Source organism: Bombina bombina, chromosome 9 (assembly GCF_027579735.1).
Source record: "Bombina bombina isolate aBomBom1 chromosome 9, aBomBom1.pri, whole genome shotgun sequence".
NCBI classification, from domain to species: Eukaryota; Metazoa; Chordata; class Amphibia; order Anura; family Bombinatoridae; genus Bombina; species Bombina bombina.
The window spans coordinates 16,416,839-16,441,760 of record NC_069507.1 but is presented as its reverse complement, the minus strand read 5'-3'; the positions used below and the strand labels follow the sequence as shown (position 1 = coordinate 16,441,760).

The 24,922-nt window shown below is 38.3% G+C and overlaps 1 protein-coding gene across 3 annotated transcripts in view; it reads right to left on the bottom strand.

Moving 5' to 3' along the window:
* Nucleotides 1-24,922, bottom strand: part of MICU1 (mitochondrial calcium uptake 1) — a 381,583-nt gene that overhangs the window by 321,802 nt on the left and 34,859 nt on the right. For 2 of the 3 annotated variants that reach the window (XM_053691919.1, XM_053691921.1), the window contains exons 1-2: nt 23,548-23,699; nt 3,312-3,473 (exon numbers count right to left, since the gene is read on the bottom strand). In XM_053691919.1, coding sequence (XP_053547894.1) covers nt 3,312-3,472 — 161 coding nt within the window. In that variant the 5' untranslated portion in view covers nt 3,473; nt 23,548-23,699. Of the gene's footprint in view, nt 1-3,311; nt 3,474-23,547; nt 23,700-24,922 lie in introns of those variants that run through there. The other variant, XM_053691920.1, reaches the window with a different exon arrangement.

Here is a 24,922-nt window from a genome sequence, read left to right as displayed (position 1 = left end):
GTGCATATAAAAGTTATATTTAAACTTTACTGTAGTCTATTAAGTGTGCAATAGCATTATTAAAAAATACTTAATTGCTAAAAAATGCAAACCTTCAGTGAGTCATAATCTTTTTGCTGGTGGTGTGTATATATATATATATATATGTGTATTCATGTGTACTTATGTGTAAATATGTGTATGTATGTTGGAAAAATGGTGCAGATAGACTTGCTTAACACAAGATTGCCACAAACCTTTAATTCTTTAATTTGTAAAGAGAGTAATATCTGCAAAGCGCAATAAAGTGAAGCCCAATAAAAAGAGGTATGCCTGTACATACATACATTATATATATATATATATATATATATATCTATCTTTATTTAACCAATTTAAAAGTTTGGCCATTAGTGTCTGAACACTTCTGGCTAAACTTTTAATTTGGTTAAATAAAGCACCGTTTTAACAGCACCAAGGAACCATGCCGGTTTGTTCTTTGATTATGTTTGAAACTTATCCTCATACACCGGGCGTTTTCCTTTCCTGCTGAATTGGGCTGGAGTTTGTTTGATGCAGGTACTTAGCGGTCAGGTGAGCAGGCTGTTTTTGAGAGAAGCTGTTACTGGTCTGAATACACAGCATACTACAGTGGATATGGATCATCAGTTTTGCTGCTGACAAGAGGAAGCATTTTAGCCTGTATAACTACCGCACTGGCGGACCTGCATAGTTCCCGGGGGACCGGTGATCATCTGGACTCTGGGGAGCAAAGTGTGTTCCGTTTATTGTTTGAGGCAGTGTATGCTACACCATGTAGCTGGAAGGTAGGAGCCCTGAACAAGGCAGGCTTCATGTGAGATAACACAACACATCCTAGGCAGCTATTTGGTGAAAATTTCCACTAACATTCTAAAACTGCAGACAAACAGTATTTCTCCATTTTTTGCTTGCCACTGATATACTTAACCGTCACGTTTTACTGTGTTTTGAGCATATTTAATCGTCTACATACATTTGATTTAATATAGATATAGATAGATATAGATAGATATAGTAATACATACATACACATATATACAATTTAAAATGAAAAATAACATTTTCTTCAGAATGAAAAACAATGCCATTTGAAGTATTTTTTAGCATACCTTCGGGTTACTGTATGAGCCAAAGCATTAACAGGCTTTTGTAGCGCACCCTACAGAAGTCTATGAGGAAAGGAACTTCGCTCGGCCACGATATTTGACCTCCGCACCTGAGTATTTAGCTTGGGCAAAAACTTTTTTACTTTTAATATGTAATAAGAGCACAGGAATAGCAGCACTAATGATTTAACTTGAGTGGTGTTGGCGCTCAGTAGCACTAATATTATTGCGCTCCACTTGTAATGTAGTTCACAATGTTAGCTACAGTGCTTCTAGTAATAGTAAAAGGTGTCAGTGTTTTATATATATATTAATGTATTTATTATACACCTACATTCAAGCACTGCTGCTGCTCAGAGAGCATATACTGCACCAGCTATTACGCAGTGTGAGCAGAATGAAGGTGCACAGGGCATATGTATATATGCTCTATGCACAGCAAAAGCTAGCTCAGAAAACAATAGTACCTTTTGCTAGCAGCATTTGTAATTATTCATGTGTATTAAATGTCTATTTAAAATAAAAACGTATTTATGTGCAGTTGAGTTTTGTCTCTATTGAGAGCCGGACGTACAGTTTAACAGAAGCAGAATATCTGCAGCAGAGCTGAGCAATAACACACTCACTTGTAAATGACACAAATGGCAATGCTTTGGTGCAACATAACATCTACTGAAATAATGTCTGTTTCAGCAAACTCAGCTTAACGTGTATTTAGCATATTGTAAAGTAAATGAAATGAATCTGCGCTGCAAGCGAAGTCGTGACTAACAGACGTATAGAATAACTGCACGACAGGATCAGGGAACAAACCTCGCAGATTTTGTCAGAAGTGCAGCAATAGCACATGTGGCCCCTTAAAGGGAAAGAAGAGTGACTTGTTTCTGTAAGTATCCTGGAGGTCAGACGTGATTAGCTTGTTGTGTAGCTCAGGAACCTACAGAACTACGCTGTGTTCTGAAGCAGGGCTCGACAAACCCAGGAGCAAGGGAGCTATTGGCTCCTAGAATGTTACCCCTGGCGCTTAACTTTGTGGGTTATTCTCCATATATCTATATAGAAATACCCGTCTGGCTCCTAAATATTCTTATTGGCTCCTACATTTTAAACAGATTTGTCGACCCCTGTTCTAAATGATTTTATATGTGATAAAGGAGGTGACCAGTGTGCACAATTGTTCTGCTAAATGAAAACTATAGATTTACTACAATGAAGGCGATTTCATTTATATAAAACTGTGTAATGATTTCTAGTGAGGTGCAGCCAGCTGCAGACATAGATATTTGTAAATAGTAAAAGGTTTAGGTTAGCACTTTACAAAGATAACAAAAACTTTCATTTATAGCACGACAGAGAGAAAGACAAGTGCAATGTAATAATAATAATGCTCAAAAGAAGCCTCCAAAGAGTTTGACACTTCCCTCCCTGCCAGTGAGCTTTTGATCCTCCGGGTCTAAGACTGTAATATCATTTTAAAGGGATAGGTAACGCAAAACTAAAGTTACACGATTCAGATAGAGCATGTACTTTTAAGACAATTTTAAATTCACCTCTATGTGCTTCGTTCTCTTGGTATCCCTTGTTGAAATGGAATACGCGCATATCCTACACTAGTGGGAGCTGCTGCTGATTGGTGCCTGCACACATTTGTCTCTTGTGATTGGTTGACTAGATGTGTTCAGCTAGCTGCCAGTAATGCAATGCTGTTACTTCAGCAAAGGATAACAAGAGAATGAAGCAAACTTCATAAAAGAAGTAATTTGCAGTTTTGTTTGAAATGGTATGTTCTATCCGAATCATGAAATAAAATGTTGGGGTTTCCTGGCCCTTTAAGTAAGTGTAGTAAAAATCTTCACAGTGGAGATAAGGGAAACCTACGTTACAACAGGGCAGTGGCCATTACTAAAACTTTAAACATATTTTATAATGTACATATCTTTATTATTTATATATTATTCTCGGGCTAATCGTTGCTATGAATACATTATCACATCTAGTGTTTATTTATGGTTAAATGTCCCTTTAAATGCAACCTATTTATTTCAGCATCAGGTATCACACAGCAGAACTACAGACTATAAATAAATCTCGGTAAAGTCACCAGACTTGGCACTGCCAGGAACCTATGTGCTCTCATGTTGTACATAAGACATCAGCAAACAGTGAGCACAACACAGCTCCTACCTCTTCCACAGCAGCCCAGCACTTGCAGACACAGCGGTTGCTCCCACAAGGGCTGCCAGCATGAGCCTCCGTCTGCTCCTGGCAGGATTAGTCGCCCCATGGTATCGGCGAGAGACAGCTGCCAGCCCTGATACTGCTGGTATGAAGCGAAGGCGAAACATCCTGCATGTAATAGAAGATGAGATAAAATGCCTGTGGGTTTCAGAGGGTTTGTTATTGAACAATAAGGGTCAGCGAGAATACAGATGGCTAAAACACTTTAACAAATGCTATAGAAGTTTTTTCATTTACATAGATTTACCTTTTCCCAAATCTGCCAGAGCTCTAATAGGGAATAGGAGATAATCATTTCCAGAAGATGCAGACAGCAAAAGGATAAAATATCCAGACTGGTAACTACCGGCTCATCTAGTCTACTACTTGTACTGATACCCAAACAAACATGACACACAAGAGAGCTTTTAAAGGCATCATTAAAATTCATTTCATGCATTTTCCCTTAACTTCTGCTGTTAAAGGGTCGCTGCAATGTTTCCCCCCCCCCATAGTTTCCAAATAACTTCCTATGCCAGCTGCAATGTTAATTGTGTAGAAAATAATTCCTTTAGGTTTATTCTTGCTATTGAAGCAGCTTTGGTGTAAACAGATTACAGAGAAACGAATGTTAGACTAACATAGCTCTTTAAGTAGTTTATAAATTAGACTGTGTACACGTAGGCTACTATTAAAAGCACATTAAACCCTGTGAAATTATTGCTCAAGTGACTCATATCTGTCCCTAGCTGGCCTCAGCAGAGGAGATCAGACAATAAGCTTTTAAACTAGGGATAGTCTAGATTACAACATGGCAGTGCTTAAAGGGATTCTAAACACAAATTATTTCTTTCATGATTCAGATAGAGCAATTTTAAGCAACTTTCTAATTTACTCCTAATATCAATTTTTCTTTGTTCTCTTGCTATCTTTATTTTAAAAGCAGGAATGTAAGCTTAGAAGTCAGCCCATTTTAGGTTCAGCACCTTGGATAGTGCTTGCTTATTGGTGACTACATTCAGCCAACTAATAAGCAAGCATAACCCAGGTCTGAACCAAAAATGGGCCGGCTCCTAAGATTTACATTCCTACTTTTTAAATAAAGATAGCAAGAGAAGGAAGAAAAAATGATTTAGGAATCAATTAGAAAATTGCTGCTCTATCTGAATCATGAAAGAAAAATTTGGGATTTAGTGTCCCTTTAAATAATTTACACAACGAATATGACTTAAAAGCTACCTGCATATATTCTCCTCAGGGTATATGTAGCATCTATTTAGTGTTTCATCCTCTTCATCAAGTGCCAGCGCCTCTCCCCCACTTGTGTCTACGCAGTTCTTGCAGCACCTCCTTGCCGTTATTAAATGTAAACCCTGGAGCTTAACTAAACAGTGCTTAACCTACTTTAGCGATGCTGTATCCAGTGGTCTTTTAGTGATTTGGGAGTTGTTATTAAGACAGTAAATATATAAGTAGGATAAGCGCTGTACAGTATTGCGGTCACAGGGAAACTAACTTTGATAATCTGTTTACGTTTTCTGCCATATGAGATTTATTACGGTGATCAGCAAGAGGATCTCATGAGATTTATTACGGTGATCAGCAAGAGGATCTCATGAGATTTATTACGGTGATCAGCAAGAGGATCTCATGAGATTTATTACGGTGATCAGCAAGAGGATCTCATGAGATTTATTACGGTGATCAGCAAGAGGATGTCATGAGATTTATTACAGTGATCAGTAAGAGGATGTCATGAGATTTATTACAGTGATCAGCAAAAGGATGTCATGAGATTTATTACGGTGATCAGTAAGAGGATGTCATGAGATTTATTACGGTGATCAGTAAGAGGATGTCATGAGATTTATTACGGTGATCAGTAAGAGGATGTCATGAGATTTATTACGGTGATCAGTAAGAGGATGTCATGAGATTTATTACGGTGATCAGTAAGAGGATGTCATGAGATTTATTACGGTGATCAGTAAGAGGATGTCATGAGATTTATTACGGTGATCAGTAAGAGGATGTCATGAGATTTATTACGGTGATCAGTAAGAGGATGTCATGAGATTTATTACGGTGATCAGTAAGAGGATGTCATGAGATTTATTATGGTGATCAGCAAGAGGATGTCATGAGATTTATTACAGTGATCAGCAAAAGGATCTCATGAGATTTATTATGGTGATCAGCAAAAGGATCTGTGCTTATGTTTTACCGATTGCTTGTCAATGTCATTTTCGCCCTCCTCTCCTCTTCATCTCCTTTTTAGTCTCAAATTGTAATTCAATACGTTAGTAGATTTATTTGCTGGCAGCTGCTATTTGGTTGAGATTTCTGCAATGCAGTAAAACCTAGCAGTAAATCTAATACTGGAGCGTCACAGCTGACATATGGCATCTTTATCTATAAGATGGGACATGTTAACTTATGTCACATCAAGCTATTTAAATATCTATTTTTACATCAAACCATCCACGCAATAATAAGAGAAGATAAAACCTACTATAGAGGCAATAAATACATAAATATCAGCACCATAAAGGTATAGAACACCGGAAGCAGTGGCTACTACATTATCTCCAATGGCTTCTAAATGGCTTCTAAACAGTAAATAGTGCCACCGATTGCCACAGGCCTGTAGAACATAATCATGCAGATAGGCTGCGGGTTACTCACTGTTGTACACCCGGTTAAAGGGATATGAAACCCACATTACTTTCTTTCATAATTCAGATAGAACATGCAATTTATTACTGTTATTTTTTCTTCTTTGTTCTCTTGGTACCTTTTGTTGAAAAGCAGAGCTGTATGATTACGATTTCTGGAGAACTATATGGCAGCACTTTTGCAGGAATGTTATCCATTTGCAAGAGCACTAGTTCCTGTCATGTAGTGCTCCAGGTGCCTACCTAGGTATCTCTTAAGCACAGAATATCATGGGAACGAAACAAATTTGATAATGTAAGTAAATTGAAAACCTTTTAAAAATGTTATGCTCTGTCTGAATCACAAAAGAACATGTTCAGTGTAAAGTGACTAATCACGCTGTAGCCAATCGTAACGCACCCCCTTTGGCGTCCAGCAATAGACTATGGGTACAGAGAAATATCTAAGAAAATGAAAAGGTGATTATTTATATATTTTAGTGTCTACAATGATTTGAAAGTGTCCATTTACTTTTTTATTACAAATATTGTTGAGCATAGAGCTTAAAGGGACACTGAACCCACATTTTTTCTTTTGTAATTCCGAAAGAGCAGCAATTTTAAGCAACTTTCTAATTTACTCCTATTTTCAATTTTTATTCGTTCTCTTGCTATCATTATTTTAAAAAGAAGGCATCTAAGCTTTTTTTGGTTTCAGTATTCTGGACAGCACTTTTTTATTGGTGGATGAATTTATCCACCAATCAGCAAGGACAACCCAGGTTGTTCACCAAAAATGGGTCGACATCTAAACTTACATTCTTGCATTTCAAATAAAGATACCAAGAGAATGAAGAATATTTGATAATAGGAGTAAATTAGAAAGTTGCTTAAAATTTCATGCTCAATCTGAATCACGAAAGAAAAATTTTGGTTACAGTATCCCTTTAACTTTACAATCACTTTAATGTAAAAAATGAAGGGACTGGGAATATCTGAAAATGTCAGCTCATGGATACATAACTGGATAAAAGATAGGAAGCAGGGGGCGGAGCCAACGATTAGGAGCAGTCGCATCTTAGCGGAGCTCCATGAGAGACTTTAAGTGTTTATTGGGTTTCTCACTAAAAAACTGTTTTAAGAAGCTACAAATAGTTGGGGGTAAGGCTCCTCAACTGAAGGACACGCAAAGAACTGCAGTACTGTTACGGGAGCTGTTCTAACGGTGCAGCTGAAACCTCCAGTATTGGCCTGAAGGACAGGTCGTGGCTAATAGCGGGTGAATATTACCGGAACTATAGACTCACTCCCCGCATCAAAGGATCCTACTTGAAGAAGGCATCGACCAGTTCCTGAACTTAATCCTATCTGGTATGCGGATCGGAAAAGAGCCGACAATACGCAGAGCTCCATTAGCCCAGATCGCTAGAAGTTGGGAAATCCCATAGGGGCAAGATACAGACAGGCTCTGGAGTTGGATGCACCTTTCGTGAGGTCAACAAACGGTGAGATCGGCAAAGGGGATATTTCTCTGGTAGCAATCAGTAGTGGGGCAAATTGGCGCAAAAATCCGCCATTTTTAAGGCCTAAAGGGAATCACTGCACCACTCAGTCTCCTATACCACGCAGGGAGCGGTTAGGAAATAACTTAAAAACAACGGGTTATAAAGCCCCCCAACTAGCAGCAAATAATTTAAGCCTACATATACCAGTATCGCAGTCAGCCCTATATAACGGACAATTTGTTGGCCATACATAAGGCCTACCCTGACTGCGCCATCTAATTAAATATATTAGAAGAGTCCATGCACAAACATTTCAGTGAGGATCAAGTAAGCTACAAGAGCGTGAGGCAAGTTAACTATTCTGAAGGTCCTTCAGGCACCCCCCCCCCCCTTTCCAGCTGAACCAGGTTTCAGTAGGTCATATCCCCATTCCCTTTTGCCGTCATCGTCCTGTGAGGACAACCTCCCTTGGGAGTAGTATATACAACATTTGCCTTCAACTGCCTTTTATCACCAGAATGTTACACTTTATATGTCTGTGACATTTAAAGGGACAGTATACTGTAAAATAGTTTTTCCCTTAATGTGTTTACAATTGCTTTTTTTTCCAACTGCAGTGTAAAGAATGTATGCATATTAGCTTTTTAAGGTTTATTTGTGTATATTAAAGCTCTGATTTTGTGTTTTTAAGCCACAACCTAATAAAATGGGTTAAGCTTGTAGGTATAATCAGATCTCATTACTGTATCACATTGTGCACATATACCTGCTTCTTTATCTTATATCTGTCCATAAAACAATCACCAGTACTTGGAGAGAACAATGGAAAATCAACATTTTATTACCTTATCTCTGCTATATCCTACTGGGATTGTAAATTTCTTCTGCTGGCTGTCTTTACACAGCTTATCTATAGTTTGGACCTGCGGCCACAAACTTTCAGAATAGGTGGGGATACCACATGCTAAATCATCTATTTCAAATGCCACTATAAGGGTAAAGGAAATACTTGTAAACAATTTAATACACTCCAGCAGGTAAAGTGGATCATTGGGAACAAATTGAAGGGAAGAAAATTTTTGCGTAAACTGTCCCTTTAATTAAAAGACCCGCCAAGGCCATATCTTGCTTCTAAATAGCCATGAGGGAGGGACAGTAGGGTACAGGGTTGCCACCAACACCAGTTCAGGACCAAAGCTGCGATAGGTCATTAAGAGTAGGTGTAGTCTACAGTGTACCCCAAGGAGGGTTGTGGTGCTTTGGTCGAGGGATTGAACAGTCAATTTCCTGACAGAGCTTTGACATCAACTCTGCAGCAAAAATGGCACATGTCAACAGAAAAAAAAAACAATAGCAAAGGCACCCTGAAGGCCCTAAATGCACTGTAGTTGATCACTTTAATAGCAAGATACAGCTAGATAGGGAGTGCTCAGACGAAGAATCTAGGGACTCACACCTGTCTTACAAGGACATATCAGACCCAGAATCCTCAACAATTCCGAGATCATCGCACACAGACTCACAAGTATTGGAATCCTTAAAGGCCCTATCATCTAAAATAGACACTCATTACACCTCACTTAAAAATGAGATACGCAGTTCAGTTGCTGAGCTAAGGAGATTTGACCTCATAAGGTGAGAGAACAGAAACGTTAGAAAGGAAACAAGAAGATCTCGTCATAGACCAAGCAAACTTGTTGTCATATGCTCAAACTCTAGCGGAAAATATTGCAGACCTTGAATCAAAAATGGCTGAAGTAGAAGATAGATCACGCCGTAACAATGTCAGAATAAGAGGAATACCTGAAGAAATTGGTACGGAAGATTTACCAGCTTATCTCATGAGCTTTTAGGCTCCCTTCAAGATTTGGAGGCTCTGATAGACAGGGCGCATAGAGCTTTGAGGCCCAGATCTGCAACTTCGGAACTTCCCAGAGATGTAATCATCAGATTGCATTATTTCACATTCAAAGAACGTATCCTTAGAACTGCATTTACCAACAAGTCATTTGCAGACAAATTTAAGGACATTCAATTGTTTCTTGACTTATCGTTTTATACTCTCGCAAAAAGAAGATCATTTGCCCAGATTACACATAATTTGAGGAAATTTGGGATTAAATACAGGTGGGGTTTCCCCGTGAAATTATTTTCCAGCACGAGAGCAAGAACTATGTGATTTCATCACTGGACCAGGGTCTGAAGCTGTTATCATTGGGCTTGAGTACACAGATCCCTCATACCGGAGCTTCCTCTGAGGTAATAAAGGGACTTAGATCGTCAGCACCAGAGTGGCAACCTCTCCCAAAAAGGCCGAACACACAACTAGAAAGGATATCTTTGAACTCTAAGGGCGATTGAAGGATTACTTGCTACAGCCATTGAATACATAATTTGGTAACAGAAGAAGTGGTAATGTTATGTCTTTAACTGTTGTAAGGACCTTATTCCTAAATGTATTTACTAACTGCAATATATACTGTCATAAGATGTTTTCATGCTGTTGCCTAAAAGGTTATCTTAAATTGCATATTACATATAGCCAATAATTCAATTGTACTCAGAGCACAACCATGTTTAAGATTACAATACCAAATTAGTTTTTTGACTTTGCCCCTATATTCCTTCCTTTCGATAGGGTAATTTTGTTAATACCATGTTCACTTTTGCCTCTGGATTCTTCATATAGGCTATATAAAAATATATAAAAGTAGCACATATCCTTTGTCACTATTTAAAACGTAGCCGTTAATGTTGAGATAGTGATTTCATATATGTTAAAGATTTGTGAAACGGTTAACTATGTCTTGCTTTTAGAAGATGTTTTATTTAAGCAACTAGATTAAAAGGGAGTATTTCTCCTCAAGTCATCTATTTTTCAAGCGAGATAATCATCTGTGATATGTAACATTGATTCACAATGGTTTTCAATTTATAAACTGTAATTCTGCAGTGTAGATATAAGAAATATTGGTTTACTGTATTCTTCTTGTTCTCCCATAAAAAGGTTTATTGAATGTTTAAGGTTTTCATTTATATAGAGAGTTATTAAGGTTTATGGCATCTTGTCCCCAGTCCCATGTCCTCGTCCCCCCCATTGATATCTATACTAATTGAATATTTTGATCTCTCTCCATCATTTGGAGCCCCACAAACACTTGTTATATTAATATTAGTTATTATTGTTTAACTTCAAATAACTGCTTGCTAGTATTTCCTTCATGTAATTGGCAAAAGTCCATGAGCTAGTGACGATACATTCCTACCAGGAGGGGGCAGTTTCCCAAACCTCAAAATACCTATAAATACACCTCCCACCACACCCACAATTCAATTTTACAAACGTTGCCTCTTTTGGAGGTGGTGAAGTAAGTTTGTGCTTGATTTTTAAGATTTATTCTATGATAAGCGCTTCTAAGCATTCTGCAGCCCAATTCCTCTCAAAGTACAGTGTTTGTTAGCGGGATGTGAAGAGAGTATCACCTATTGATTTTATGGTTTCTCTCACAGGAAATCTTTTCAAGGGTTCTCTGTTATCGGTCGTAGGGATTCATCTCCTACCTCCCTTTTCAGATCGACGATATACTCTTATATAACATTACCACTGCTGATAGTGTTCAGTACTGGTTTGGATATCTGCTATATGAGGATCGGTGTCTTTCGGTAAGTATGTATCATTATTTAGGACACTCTCAGCTATGGTTTGGCGCTTTATGTAATAATATAACGTTTTAAATATATGTACTTTACTTATATTTGCCATGAGTCAGGTCTATGTATATTTCTCTTTTGCAGTCTAAAGTTTCAGTATATCAAGTTTGGGAAGTTTATTTAAACTTTTTTTCTTACCTGGGGTTGACTTGTTTTTCAATTTTTTTCGTGGAAAAATCTAGGCTTGCGAGGACGCAAAATGCAGTTTTTTATTGCGTCATTCTTGGCGCAAATTTTTTTGACGCAAAGTTGTGCCTTTGATGGGGCAAATGTTGTCATTTCCTGCGTCTTTGTTGATGCTAGTTGTTTTGGTGCAAAATCGCGTTTGTTATGACGCGAGTTGTGTCATTTCCTGGTGTTGGTTTTGCGGCAAAAAAATTTTTAAAACTTCCTTTTGCGTAATGCGTCATCTTCGGCGCAAAAATTTAGTTATTTTACCCCTCTCCCTCTATTGCTCGCTGTTTTCATGAATTTTGAAAGATATGCCTGCTTTTTTTTTTTTTTTTTTTTTTTTTTTAAATACTATCTTTGCTTTTCTATCTACTGAAACGGTTACATTGCAGAAATTGAATGTTTTACCTAATGCTATTTTTCTTTTTCTGTTACATTTTGCGAGATGTCTCATTATGATCCGGATTCTGATGTTACTGTAGAAACTATGATGCATTGACACACAATTCTACAAAGCTAAATGTGTTCTTTTCATTATTAAGCTGTTGTTATTTTCTTCAGCTCAATTATGTGGCATTTATTTATGTGTTATGCTAGTAATGTTTCTACATGTACAATGAAATTTACTGTTTTTACATATTCAGTTCATGTACTTTATTTCATCTGCCAACATCACGTTATTGCTTTTATCATAAATGACAGCTATTATGCCTTTAAGTAAACTTAAGAGGTCTTTTCAAAATTAATTTTAATTTTTAAATTAATTAATTTTGTTCTGACCGACAGCATACTTAAATTTATTCTACTGATAAAGGTTTTCTTTGGTTCAAAAGATCCTGTATCAGAGACAGTTTTGTTAAAAATTCTCCTTATGTTTTATTTGAACATTCTTTGTTCAGGAAAATGTGTTATTTGTAGCTTTTAGGAGCCTAGTCCTCCTATTAAATATGTTATTTTAAGATTTTAATTTGCTCCTGAGGTTTTTTCCTATTCAAGATACCATCTGTATTATGTTCTAAAGAATGGTTTATCCTGATTCCCTTTTGGGACTGTACTACTATTTCTATGGAAATTGGTACTTATTTTTAGGATTCTTTAGAGTTACTTTGAATATAACCTTAGTAGAGCATATTCACGCACTGTTTATATTTTTAGCTCAGCTTTATCTCTGGCTGACATTACTGTTTTTTCAACTTTTTTGTTGTTGAACAGTTCGCATAAGCAGTTTCAGATTCTCAAGTATATAACTACCGTATGTTTATTTACTTCAGATGTATTCATTTTATTTTGTTTACTATATCTATTATTATGATTTCAAATATATTTTATTATCTCTAGCTTGTTAGGATAATAATTTGTTAGATTTCTATTATCTCCACTATTTCTGGAGGTTTTTCTGCCCTACTTTTAGTCCGGTGATGTAGATCAGTTGGTGAATGTCCTGACTACAAACGCTTGTTCTAGATCCAATGGTCATAGATTCATATCTCGGCAGGGTTAATACAGCCCTTCGGCCTTTTGAGGTCAATTTATATGGGTAATAATAAACAACTGTTTTTATCAGTTGCTAATTTGGTTAACTCCGAGTGTAAGCACTGAAAAAGGCGTTTTTTTGTATCCTTCTGTGAGAAAAACGCTATATAATTACTAGTTATTAGACTGCATGAAGGTGCGGTTCTCAAAAGAGTCCTTCTGGAGAGGGGCAGATTAAATTGTTTTTGGATGAATTCAGTCCAAAATCTATTTTATTCTTAGGGTTTGAATAGATTTTTAGAATGAGACCTTCTATGGGAAGATTATACCAGTTCTTTAGCAGGAACAGGGATTGGGTTTCTATTCAATTCTATTCATTGTCCCAAAGAAGAAAGGTTTATTTCAGTCCAATCTTTGATCTGAAGATTTATATTGTTTTGTAAGAGTTTCAACTTTCAAGTTGGCGACTATAAGGACTAATATGCCTTTTGCTCAGCAAGGTAATTTCATGTCCACTCCATTTTACAGGACTTTTATCCTCATATTTCATCCAGATCTCTTTTTTAGATAAGCTTTACCAATCTGTCGCTTTTTCCACTTGGTCTAGCGACAGCTTTATGAATCTTTTCAAAGGTTCTGGGTGCCCTTCTTTCTGTAATAAGACAGTAGGGTATTGTGGCATTTCCTTATTTGGATGGTATCTTGGTATTAGCTTAATCTTTTCTTTTATTAGAATCTCTCATGAATCAACTAGTTTTGTTTCTTCAAGACATGGTTAGAGGATTTAATTTACCAAAGAGTTTTATGATTCCTCAGAGAAGGGTCACCTCTTTTTGGGTTTCTAGATGGACTCTGTGTTCATGACTTTGTCTTTATCAGACAAAAGACAATTGTAATTGTTGTTAGCCTGTCTAACTTACAGTCTAGAGCATTCCTTTCAGTGGCTATGTGCAGGGAAGTGTTAGGTCTCATAACTGCAGCATCGGACGTGGTTCCATTTGCTCGCTTTTTTTATCTGAGACATTTTTTGCTTTGCATACTGAATCAATGGTGCAGGGATTGTTTTTAGATATCACAGTTGATATTCTTAAATCCCAACACTCAACTCTCTCTGATTTGGTGATTAGACTCATCATTTTATTCAGGGGGCCTCCTTTTGTTCGCCCTTCCTGGACTGTATTTTTATTGGATGCAAGTCTTACAGGTTGGGGAGCTGTCTGACGGTCTCTGACAGCACAAGGGGTTTGGAAACTTCAAGAGGCGAGGTTTCCAATCGATATTTTAGAACTCCGTGCTATTTTCAGAGCTCTTTCAGGCTTGGCCTCTTTTAGGAGAGAACTTTTCATTTTGCTTTTGGACAGACAATATCACAACTGTGGCATATGTCAAATCATCAAATAGGGACTTGAAGTTCCTTAGCAATTAAGAAGTAACTTGAATACGTTTTTAGGTGGAATTCATCTCATGTCTAATTTCTATGATTTTTATCTCAGGTTTAGACATTTGGGAGGTGGATTATCTCAGCGTCAGTCTTTACATCATAAATTCTCTTGACATTGATTTAGAATTCCTAGTATTTTACAGTTTCTTCAGGATGGTTTGGATAAGTTTGTCTGCAAATTTTTGAAGGGACAAATCTCTGTTCTTTCTGTTTTATTTCCTAGAAAGATTGTTTAAACTTCCTGATATTCACTGTTTTGTTCAGGCTTTGGTTTGTATCAAGCCTGTTCATTTATTAATTTCTCCTTTTTTGGAGTCTTAATATGGTTTAAGGTTTTTCAGGCTCTTTCTTTTGAGCCTATAATTGTCTTTGAAGATTATCTACTTTCTTGGAAAGTGTTGTTTCTTTTGGCCAACTCTTCTGCTAGAAGAGTTTGATTTATCAGCTCTCTCTTTTGTGTCTCCTTATTTCATTTTTTCATCTAGTTAAATGGTTTTGTGGACTTCTTTTTTTCCTAAGGTTGTGAATTTGAACAATATTAGTAGAGAAATTGTTGTTCGTTCTTTGTGTCCTAATCCTAAATAATTATATGACAGTTCTTTACATTCTTTGGATGTTACCTCTGCCATCTCTTTGTGATCCTGGTTAAAGCTTTTGTTTCTCAAGGCTTATTTGGAGGCAGGGCAGGCTCTGCCTCAGAGATTTACAGCTCATTCTGCTAAATTCAGTTGCCATTTCTTGGGCCTTTTCAGAATGAAGCTTTGGATGATCAAATTTGTGAAGCAGTAATTTGGTCTTCTTTGCATACTTTCTTCTTTTTACCATTTTTATGTATTTGCTTTTTCTGAGGCAGTCTTTGGTAGAAAAGTTCTTCAGGCAGCTGTCTGTTTGATTCTACTGCTTTTTTATTTAATTTTTTTAAGAAAAACAACTATTTTGTGGATTTAATTTCTCAGTGGAAATAGCTTATTTTATCCCTCCCTCTAGTGACTCTTCTGTGGACTTCCACATCTTGAATATTTCTATCCCATACGTCACTAGTAGGGGTGTGCATGACTAATATTTTTAAAATGGACTAGTCGAGAGATGTTGCTTTCGACTAGTCGAAATTACCCCCTCTTGCCAGAAAATGGGGACTAAATGCGAAATTAATGTAATTGTAAAATTGTTTTGTTTTTTTTAATTTATATTTAAAACCTAGTAATAACACGTCATCATAACTGCCTCCAAGTGAGACAATCCACAATCGGTAGTAGGCTTAGGCTAAGGCCTGGTAGGCTGGCTACGGGCTGTTTTTGACTATCAAAATATAGCAAAATTTAATATATCAGTAATCGACTAATGCCGTACTAGTCGATTAATAAGAGACAGATCGACTAATCGATTAGTCGACTAGTCTAACTCAGCCCTAGTCACTAGCTCATGGGCTCTTGCCAATTACATGAAAGAAAACATAATTTATGTAAGAACTTACCTGATAAATTCATTTCTTTCATATTGGCAAGAGACCATAAGGTCCACCCTTTTTATGGTGGTTATAGTTTTTTTGTATAAAAGCACAATTATATTTCCAGTTCCTCTTTTTGTATGCTTTTTTACTCCTTTTTAATCACCTCACTACTTGGCTATTTGTTAAACTGAATTGTGGGTGTAGTGGTAATTGTATTTATAGGCATTTTGAGGTTTGAGAAACTTTGCCCCCGCCTGGTAGGAATGTATATCCCATACATCACTAGCTCACGGACTCTTGCCAATATGAAATAAATCAGGTAAGTTCTTACATAAATTATGTTTTTTTCTCACCTCCCCCCCCAGAATGACTGAGAATTAGTACCATTTTGCCATAAGGCTCTTTATTTAATAGTCTATATTTAACAATCTTGGTGAATTCCTTAGCAGAACTTATTCGCTGCTCTAATTTCACTGATACAAGTCATCTAACTTCCTGAAACAAGGAATACTCAACCTGTAAGTTTGGTTATAAAAAATAATTATACTCATTGAGATAGTTAGAGAAGTCTCCTCATACTTAAGAAAGATCCTCCTTTACTTGACCCCCACATTTCCTTGACTAAGCCTTTTGTTTCCATTCTCTCCCCCCCATTCTCATTTTTCCCCAAACCCCCCCCCCCCTTTTTTTTCTTTTTTTTTTAATATGGCTGGCCTTCGTATGTTTCTCATAATGCTCAAGGATTGAATACTCCTGCCAAGAGGAGTTTCCTTTGTTAACAAGTTAAAGAAAAGCAAATTGGGAATTGGAGTGGATATAGCCATGTATACAGAAGACCCACTGGCTTTGCTCCCAGGGTAAGACATATGGTTTTCGTAATTTTTCACGTGTTTTGGGCCTCTCGCCACACTAAAAGTAGAGGGGTGGCAATATTGATTGGATTTAAGGAGATTTATGCGGAATGCGACCCCCAAGCCAGGTTTATAATTTTAGTATGTAAAATTAATAATGTAATGCTAACATTAGTCAATGTTTACACACCTAATACTAGGCAGATTGGTTTCCTTAGAAAATTGCTAAGTTTGGTGGCAAAGGTTAGGCAGGGGGAGCATTGCGTAGGTGGGGACTTTAATCTTGTACGGGACCCAGATACGGATAGGCTGCTACCTCCCCTCAGCTAAAAAGGATAGATCTGAGAAATACATGTCAGGAACTTTTAGGAAATTAATTGATCAGCATCAGCTATATGACATATGGAGAGCTCACAATTCCACAGAGCGTGACTTTACATTTTATTCAAACCCTCATAGGTCGTACTTGAGAATAGATGCATTCTTCTCTTCCCCTAAACTCCCAGATAAAGTAGTAAACTCTAAAATTCTCCCTGTAACATGGTCGGACCATTATGCGGTTATACTGGAGATGGGACCAATCATACCAAATGAAGGTTCCTCTTGGAAGTTGGCCGATTGGCTGTTAAACTCCCCGACAGCAACAACTAACACCTCTGAAGTATTAACTGAATTTATTCAGATAACTGACAATAATCAAACTGACACTCAAACCTTATGGGCCACCTTAAAGGCATTTATTAGTGGTTAGTTCATTAAACAGCCCACGGTTGTGAAAAGGAATCAAGGGGGGACCTTAGCTGAGTTAACTTGCAAATTAAGACTGAAGCAGAATCAGTTATCTCAGCATTACTCTAACCCAATTAATTCCCAAGTCCAAGCTATAAAATCTCAAATCCGCAATTTAGAGCTACTTAGAGTCCAAAGAATGATGGAAAAGTTCAGGTAGAAGTTTTACTATAGTAACAAAAAAAGCCCACAACGTGTTCAGAAAATAAGTTGCGCAACAGAACGGCACAGCGCAGGATAGCATCCATTAAACAGGGGATGGGAACAGTGACCTCACCTAAGGAGATAGGCCAGGCCTTTTGTGAATTCTACAAATCCTTGTATAACCTGCAGCCGAATCCAGATGAACCAGTTGTTAGGTCCCAGACAGTTAAGTTCTTTTTAAGGAAGCTAGATCTCCCAACACTATCTGCTGAAACTATAGACTCCCTAAGAGGTCCAATATCTGTGAATGAAATAAAAAACGTGATCAAACAATTAAAGTTGGGAAAGGCTTCGGAGCCGGACGGCTACACAGGCAAATTTTACAAGAATTTCCAGACTATTCCGATCCCCATCTTGCATAGATTATTTTAATGAAACCATGCTGTCAGGTAAATTCAACCAAGAATTTTTGGAAGGAACAATCATAACTCTTTTAAAACCAGATAAAGACCCAAAAGAATGTGGCAGTTATAGACCCATTTTACTAATTAATATAGATATAAAGATTTATTCTAAAGTATTGGCCAATCGTCTGTCTAAAGTTATTCCCTCTATAATACAGGGTGATCAGGTGGGGTTTATTCCTGGTAGAGAGGGGCCAGATAATACGAAACGGCTAACACATATTTTAACGGAGGCCAAAAGGGAAGGGGAAGAGTCCACAGCTGCATTCATTACTTTTTGGAAAACAATACCCAAGCTATAGAGGACACTGAATGCAACAAAATGCGGGTACAGAAGGCGGCCCCTTCGATGGACACCACAGGCTGAAAAAATCCAGAACCCTACAAAAAACTGTAGCATGTAGAATAAGGGGTAAAAACCTGAAATGACCCAGAAACTGCCCATCGGTTAAACAACCCACAAGGCCGGGCTAGAGATCACTTAAATCCCTAGATCCATTGAGCACAAAAAAGCCCCCCAAGGAGCCAAGTCCCGCAGGCATCCTGACCAACAGAACTAACCCTTGACCCGAAGGAAGAGCGTTCACCTACCCCCAAGGGGGAAAAAATGGGGGACCCGAGAATCTAAGGGGCCACCAACTAAGCAAGAAACCTCAACATGACTAAAGCGACCCGAGGTTACGAAGGACAACCACCCAGAGGAGAACTCCCTAAGAGGATCAGTACCAGAGATCAACACTACACCGAAATGTGCAATCCTGATAACCCGAAAGGTATATCCTCACGACTCATGGGTCTACAAAGAAGTCACAAGCTTCTCCTGTACCCTAGTCTAGCAACACAGTAGCTAAACTAGACAACGTAGATAGGTAACCCCTATAACCCGAAGCAACTCGGATCTAGCAGACAAGGATGATTATCCTATCAGAGAATAAAGGCTAGCACATGAAAATACGTCGCCCCCTCTGAACAAGAACTCGCAAACTCAACTTTAAAGGGACAGTAAAGTCAAAACTAAACTTTCATGATTCAGATAGAGCATGCAATTTTAAACAACTTTCCAATTTACTTTTATGATCAAATTTGCTTTGTTCCCTTAGTGGTATTTTTGAAAAGCTAAACCTAGCTAGGCTCAAACTGATTTCTAAAACGTTGAAAACCGCCTCTTAGCTCAGAGCATTTTGAAAGTTTTTCAAAGTTAGACAGTGTTAGTTCATGTGTGTCATATAGATAACATTGTGCTCACTCCCGTGAAGTTATTTAGGAGTCTTCACTGATTAACTACACTGCATGGCTGTCAAAAACACTTAGATAAGGAGGCTGTCTGCAGAGGCCTAGATACAAGGTAATCACAGAGCATATTAATATAACTGTGTTGGTTATGCAAAAACGGGGAATAGGTAATAAAGGGATTATCTATCTTTTTAAATAAGAAACATTTTGGTGTAGACTGTCCCTTTAAGCCAGCAAGCTGAACCTAAGCCAACGTGGGAGATCACCCCACGAGAACGCCAAAATAACGATGATAACTCTCGTCTAAGAACTAGAGCCTAGAAGAGCGTCCCACACCAGCAGCCTATGCAACTAGTGGAGGACCGTGACCCCTCCACCAAAAGCAGGACAAGGTCAGAGAGCTGCCACAATAGGAATCTAACGTCCAACCCTCAGCTATTAGACTGGGCGATAACCAATAGGCCAGTTAGATCTGGAGCACCTGGCAAAACTCACAGCGCAGCCAGATCTCCCCCCCCCCCCCCTCCAAAGTAACAGACCCAGCTCAAAGAATTGGCAACGTCCGAATCAAGAATACAACATCTCCAGACGACCTCTCAAGGGCAAAAAAAAGGGAGAGCCTGAATGGAACGAACCCAAGGGAGAACAACTCTGGCTGGCATCTAAATAGCTTGTCAGGCAGACAGAGCTCAGGATCCATGAACCAGAATCCAGTCACACACACATACATACATATATTCCGGGTGTCAGTCACACACACACACACATATATTCCGGATGTCAGTCACACACACATACATATATTCCGGGTGTCAGTCACACACACATACATATATTCCGGGTGTCAGTCACACACATACATATATTCCGGGTGTCAGTCACACACATACATATATTCCGGGTGTCAGTCACACACACAAACACACATATATTCCGGGTGTCAGTCACACACACACACACATACATATATTCCGGGTGTCAGCCACACACACATACATACATATATATATTCCAGGTGTCAGCCACACACACATACATACATATATATATTCCAGGTGTCAGCCACACACACACACACATACATACATATATATATTCCGGGTGTCAGCCACACACACACACACATATATTCCGGGTGTCAGTCACACACACACATACATACATATATTCCGGGTGTCAGTCACACACACATACATACATATATTCCGGGTGTCAGTCACACACACATATATTCCGGGTGTCAGTCACACACACATACATACATATATATATTCCAGGTGTCAGCCACACACACATACATACATACATATATTCCGGGTGTCAGCCACACACACACACATATATTCCGGGTGTCAGTCACACACACATACATACATATATTCCGGGTGTCAGTCACACACACATACATACATATATTCCGGGTGTCAGTCACACACACACATACATATATTCCGGGTGTCAGTCACACACACACATACATATATTCCGGGTGTCAGCCACACACACATACATACATATATATATTCCAGGTGTCAGCCACACACACATACATACATATATATATTCCGGGTGTCAGTCACACACACACATACATATATTCCGGGTGTCAGCCACACACACATACATACATATATATATTCCAGGTGTCAGCCACACACATACATACATACATATATTCCGGGTGTCAGTCACACACACACATACATATATTCCGGGTGTCAGTCACACACACACACACATACATACATATATTCCGGGTGTCAGTCACACACACATACATACATATATTCCGGGTGTCAGTCACACACACACATACATATATATATTCCGGGTGTCAGCCACACATACATACATATATATATATCCCGGGTGTCAGACACACACACATACATATATTCCGGGTGTCAGTCACACACATACATACATATATTCCGGGTGTCAATCACACACACATACATACATATATTCCGGGTGTCAGTCACACACACATATATATATATATATATATATATATATATATATATATATATATATATATATATATATATTTATTCCTGGTGTCAGTCACACATACATATATTCCTGGTGTCAGTCACACACACATACATACATACATATATTCCGGGTGTCAGTCACACACACACATACATATATTCCGGGTGTCAGTCACACACACACACACATACATACATACATACATATATTCCGGGTGTCAGTCACACACACATACATATATTCCGGGTGTCAGTCACACACACACATACATATATTCCGGGTGTCAGTCACACACACATACATATATTCCGGGTGTCAGTCACACACACATACATACACACATACATACATATATATATATCCCGGGTGTCAGACACACACACATACATATATTCCGGGTGTCAGTCACACACATACATACATATATTCCGGGTGTCAATCACACACACATACATACATATATTCCGGGTGTCAGTCACACACACATATATATATATATATATATATATATTTATTCCTGGTGTCAGTCACACATACATATATTCCTGGTGTCAGTCACACACACATACATATATATATTCCGGGTGTCAGTCACACACACACATAAATATATTCCGGGTGTCAGTCACACACACATACATACATATATATATTCAGGGTGTCAGTCACACACACACATACATATATTCCAGGTGTCAGTCACACACACACACACACACATACATATATTCCGGGTGTCAGTCACACACACACACACACATACACATACATATATTCCAGGTGTCAGTCACACACACACACATACATATATTCCGGGTGTCAGTCACACACACACACACACATACATATATTCCGGGTGTCAGTCACACACACACACATACATACATATATTCCGGGTGTCAGTCACACACACACACATACATATATTCCAGGTGTCAGTCACACACACACACATACATATATTCCAGGTGTCAGTCACACACACACACATACATATATATATTCCGGGTGTCAGCCACACACATACATACATATATTCCGGGTGTCAGTCACACACATACATACATACATATATTCCGGGTGTCAGTCACACATACATATATATATTCCGGGTGTCAGTCACACACACACATACATATATTCCGGGTGTCAGTCACACACACACATACATTTATATATATATTCCGGGTGTCAGTCACACATACATACATACATACATATATATATTCTGGGTGTCAGTCACACACATACATACATATATATATATATTCCGGGTGTCAGTCACACATACATACATACATATATTCTGGGTGTCAGTCACACACACACATACATTTATATATATATTCCGGGTGTCAGTCACACATACATACATACATATATTCTGGGTGTCAGTCACACACATACATACATATATTCCGGGTGTCAGTCACACACATACATACATATATTCCGGGTGTCAGTCACACACATACATACATATATTCTGGGTGTCAGTCACACACATACATACATATATATATTCCGGGTGTCAGTCACACACACACATACATACATACATACATATATCCCGGGTGTCAGTCACACACACATACATTTATATATATATATATATTCCGGGTGTCAGTCACACACATACATATATATATTCCGGGTGTCAGTCACACACACACATACATACATATATTCTGGGTGTCAGTCACACACATACATACATATATTCCGGGTGTCAGTCACACACATACATACATATATATATTCCGGGTGTCAGTCACACACACATACATTTATATATATATTCCGGGTGTCAGTCACACATACATATATTCCTGGTGTCAGTCACTCACACATACATACATACATATATTCCGGGTGTCAGTCACACACACACATACATATATTCCGGGTGTCAGTCACACACACATACATTTATATATATATTCCGGGTGTCAGTCACACACATACATACATACATATATTCCGGGTGTCAGTCACACACACACATACATATATTCCGGGTGTCAGTCACACACACACATACATATATTCCGGGTGTCAGTCACACACACACATACATATATTCCGGGTGTCAGTCACACACACACATACATACATATATTCCGGGTGTCAGTCACACATACATACATATATTCCGGGTGTCAGTCACACACACATACATATATATATTCCGGGTGTCAGTCACACATACATACATGCATATATTCCAGGTGTCTCGGTCTAACACATATTTTATACATTGCGGGAGTATGAGGCCTGTGCCACATCCGGACTACAAGTTCCCCGGTCACCCGTCCTGTTTACCTCTTGTGCGGCTCACTCTCCTGGTTCTAGCACCACACAGCACCGCCCGGTCCTCTCCCTGCTGGAGGCGCTAAGTATCTGTTACGGAGCAAAAAAAAAACATACGAAGTAGTCACAGAAACTACAGCCCCCAGCATGCACTACCGTAGACAAGACGCGGAAAAGGAACAAAACTTTATTAGGCACAGTAGTGAAAAAGACACGGGTTGTTGTCTATAGGTTGGCAGATGAACTCGTTCTATCAGCCAGCTGTTTGTTTAATGTGCCAGGGTGGGTAGTAATGCCCAGCGCAGCCCAGTATCTCCCCTTTCCTTGAAATGGATCAACCGGCAAGCACACTGCTAGAGTCTGTTATATTATTGTCTCCTGACATTTATATGGCTTGTGACAGTGACTAGGGTAACCATGTTGCTGGTATTCATAGTATTGCTGACAGTCAGCCAGCTTGCTGGGTCACACCCCATGCTTCCTGTGTTCTGGCACCTAGTAAGGGCACACCTGGTGATATCACTGAGCAACCCTGAAAATGCCAGGGCATTGTGCTAGAAAATGATCTATTACCCCCTCCTCTATTCTCCAGGATACCCTATAAGAGATCTGTTTGATGCCAACTCATGGCAACTCTACACTCTCAGCTAAACACATCTAATTGTTGCAGAGCACCTGAGCTTGACCTTACCTGTGTCCTAAGCCAGTTTTGTTATTAATCACCTCACATTATGTTATTCTCAAAATGTCAACATTTAAATAAGAGAAATATAAAAATATATTATGCTGCATTTACAAGTCAAAAATATCTTCTTTTTTGCCAGAAAAATGCTAAGTAAAAGCTGAGCCATTTCCAACCATGTGCTGAGCAGTTTTGGATTTTTTAGATGCTGTTTACATTTAATCCCACTGTAAGCCATTGTTTTTCAGTGAAATACCCACACAAATTATATACAGGTAGCCCTCAGTTTACGCCGGGGCTAGGTTCCAGAAGGAATGGTTGTAAATCGAAACTGTTGTAAATTGAAACCCAGTTTATAATGTAAGTCAATGGGAAGTGAGGGAGTTAGGTTCCAGGCCCCTCTCAAAATTGTCATAAGTAACACCTAATACATTCTTTTTAAAGCTTTGACATTAAGACTTTAAATGCTAAACAGCATTATAAACCTAATAAAATAATCACACAACACAGAATATATCATTAAACTAAGTTAAATGAACAAAAACATTTGTTAAACCGCATTATAAACCTAATAAAATAATTACACAACACAGAATATATCATTAAACTAAGTTAAATGAACAAAAACATTTGTTAAACATCATTATAAACCTAATAAAATAATTACACAACACAGACTTCACTTTTGCATTTTTCTGCAAACAG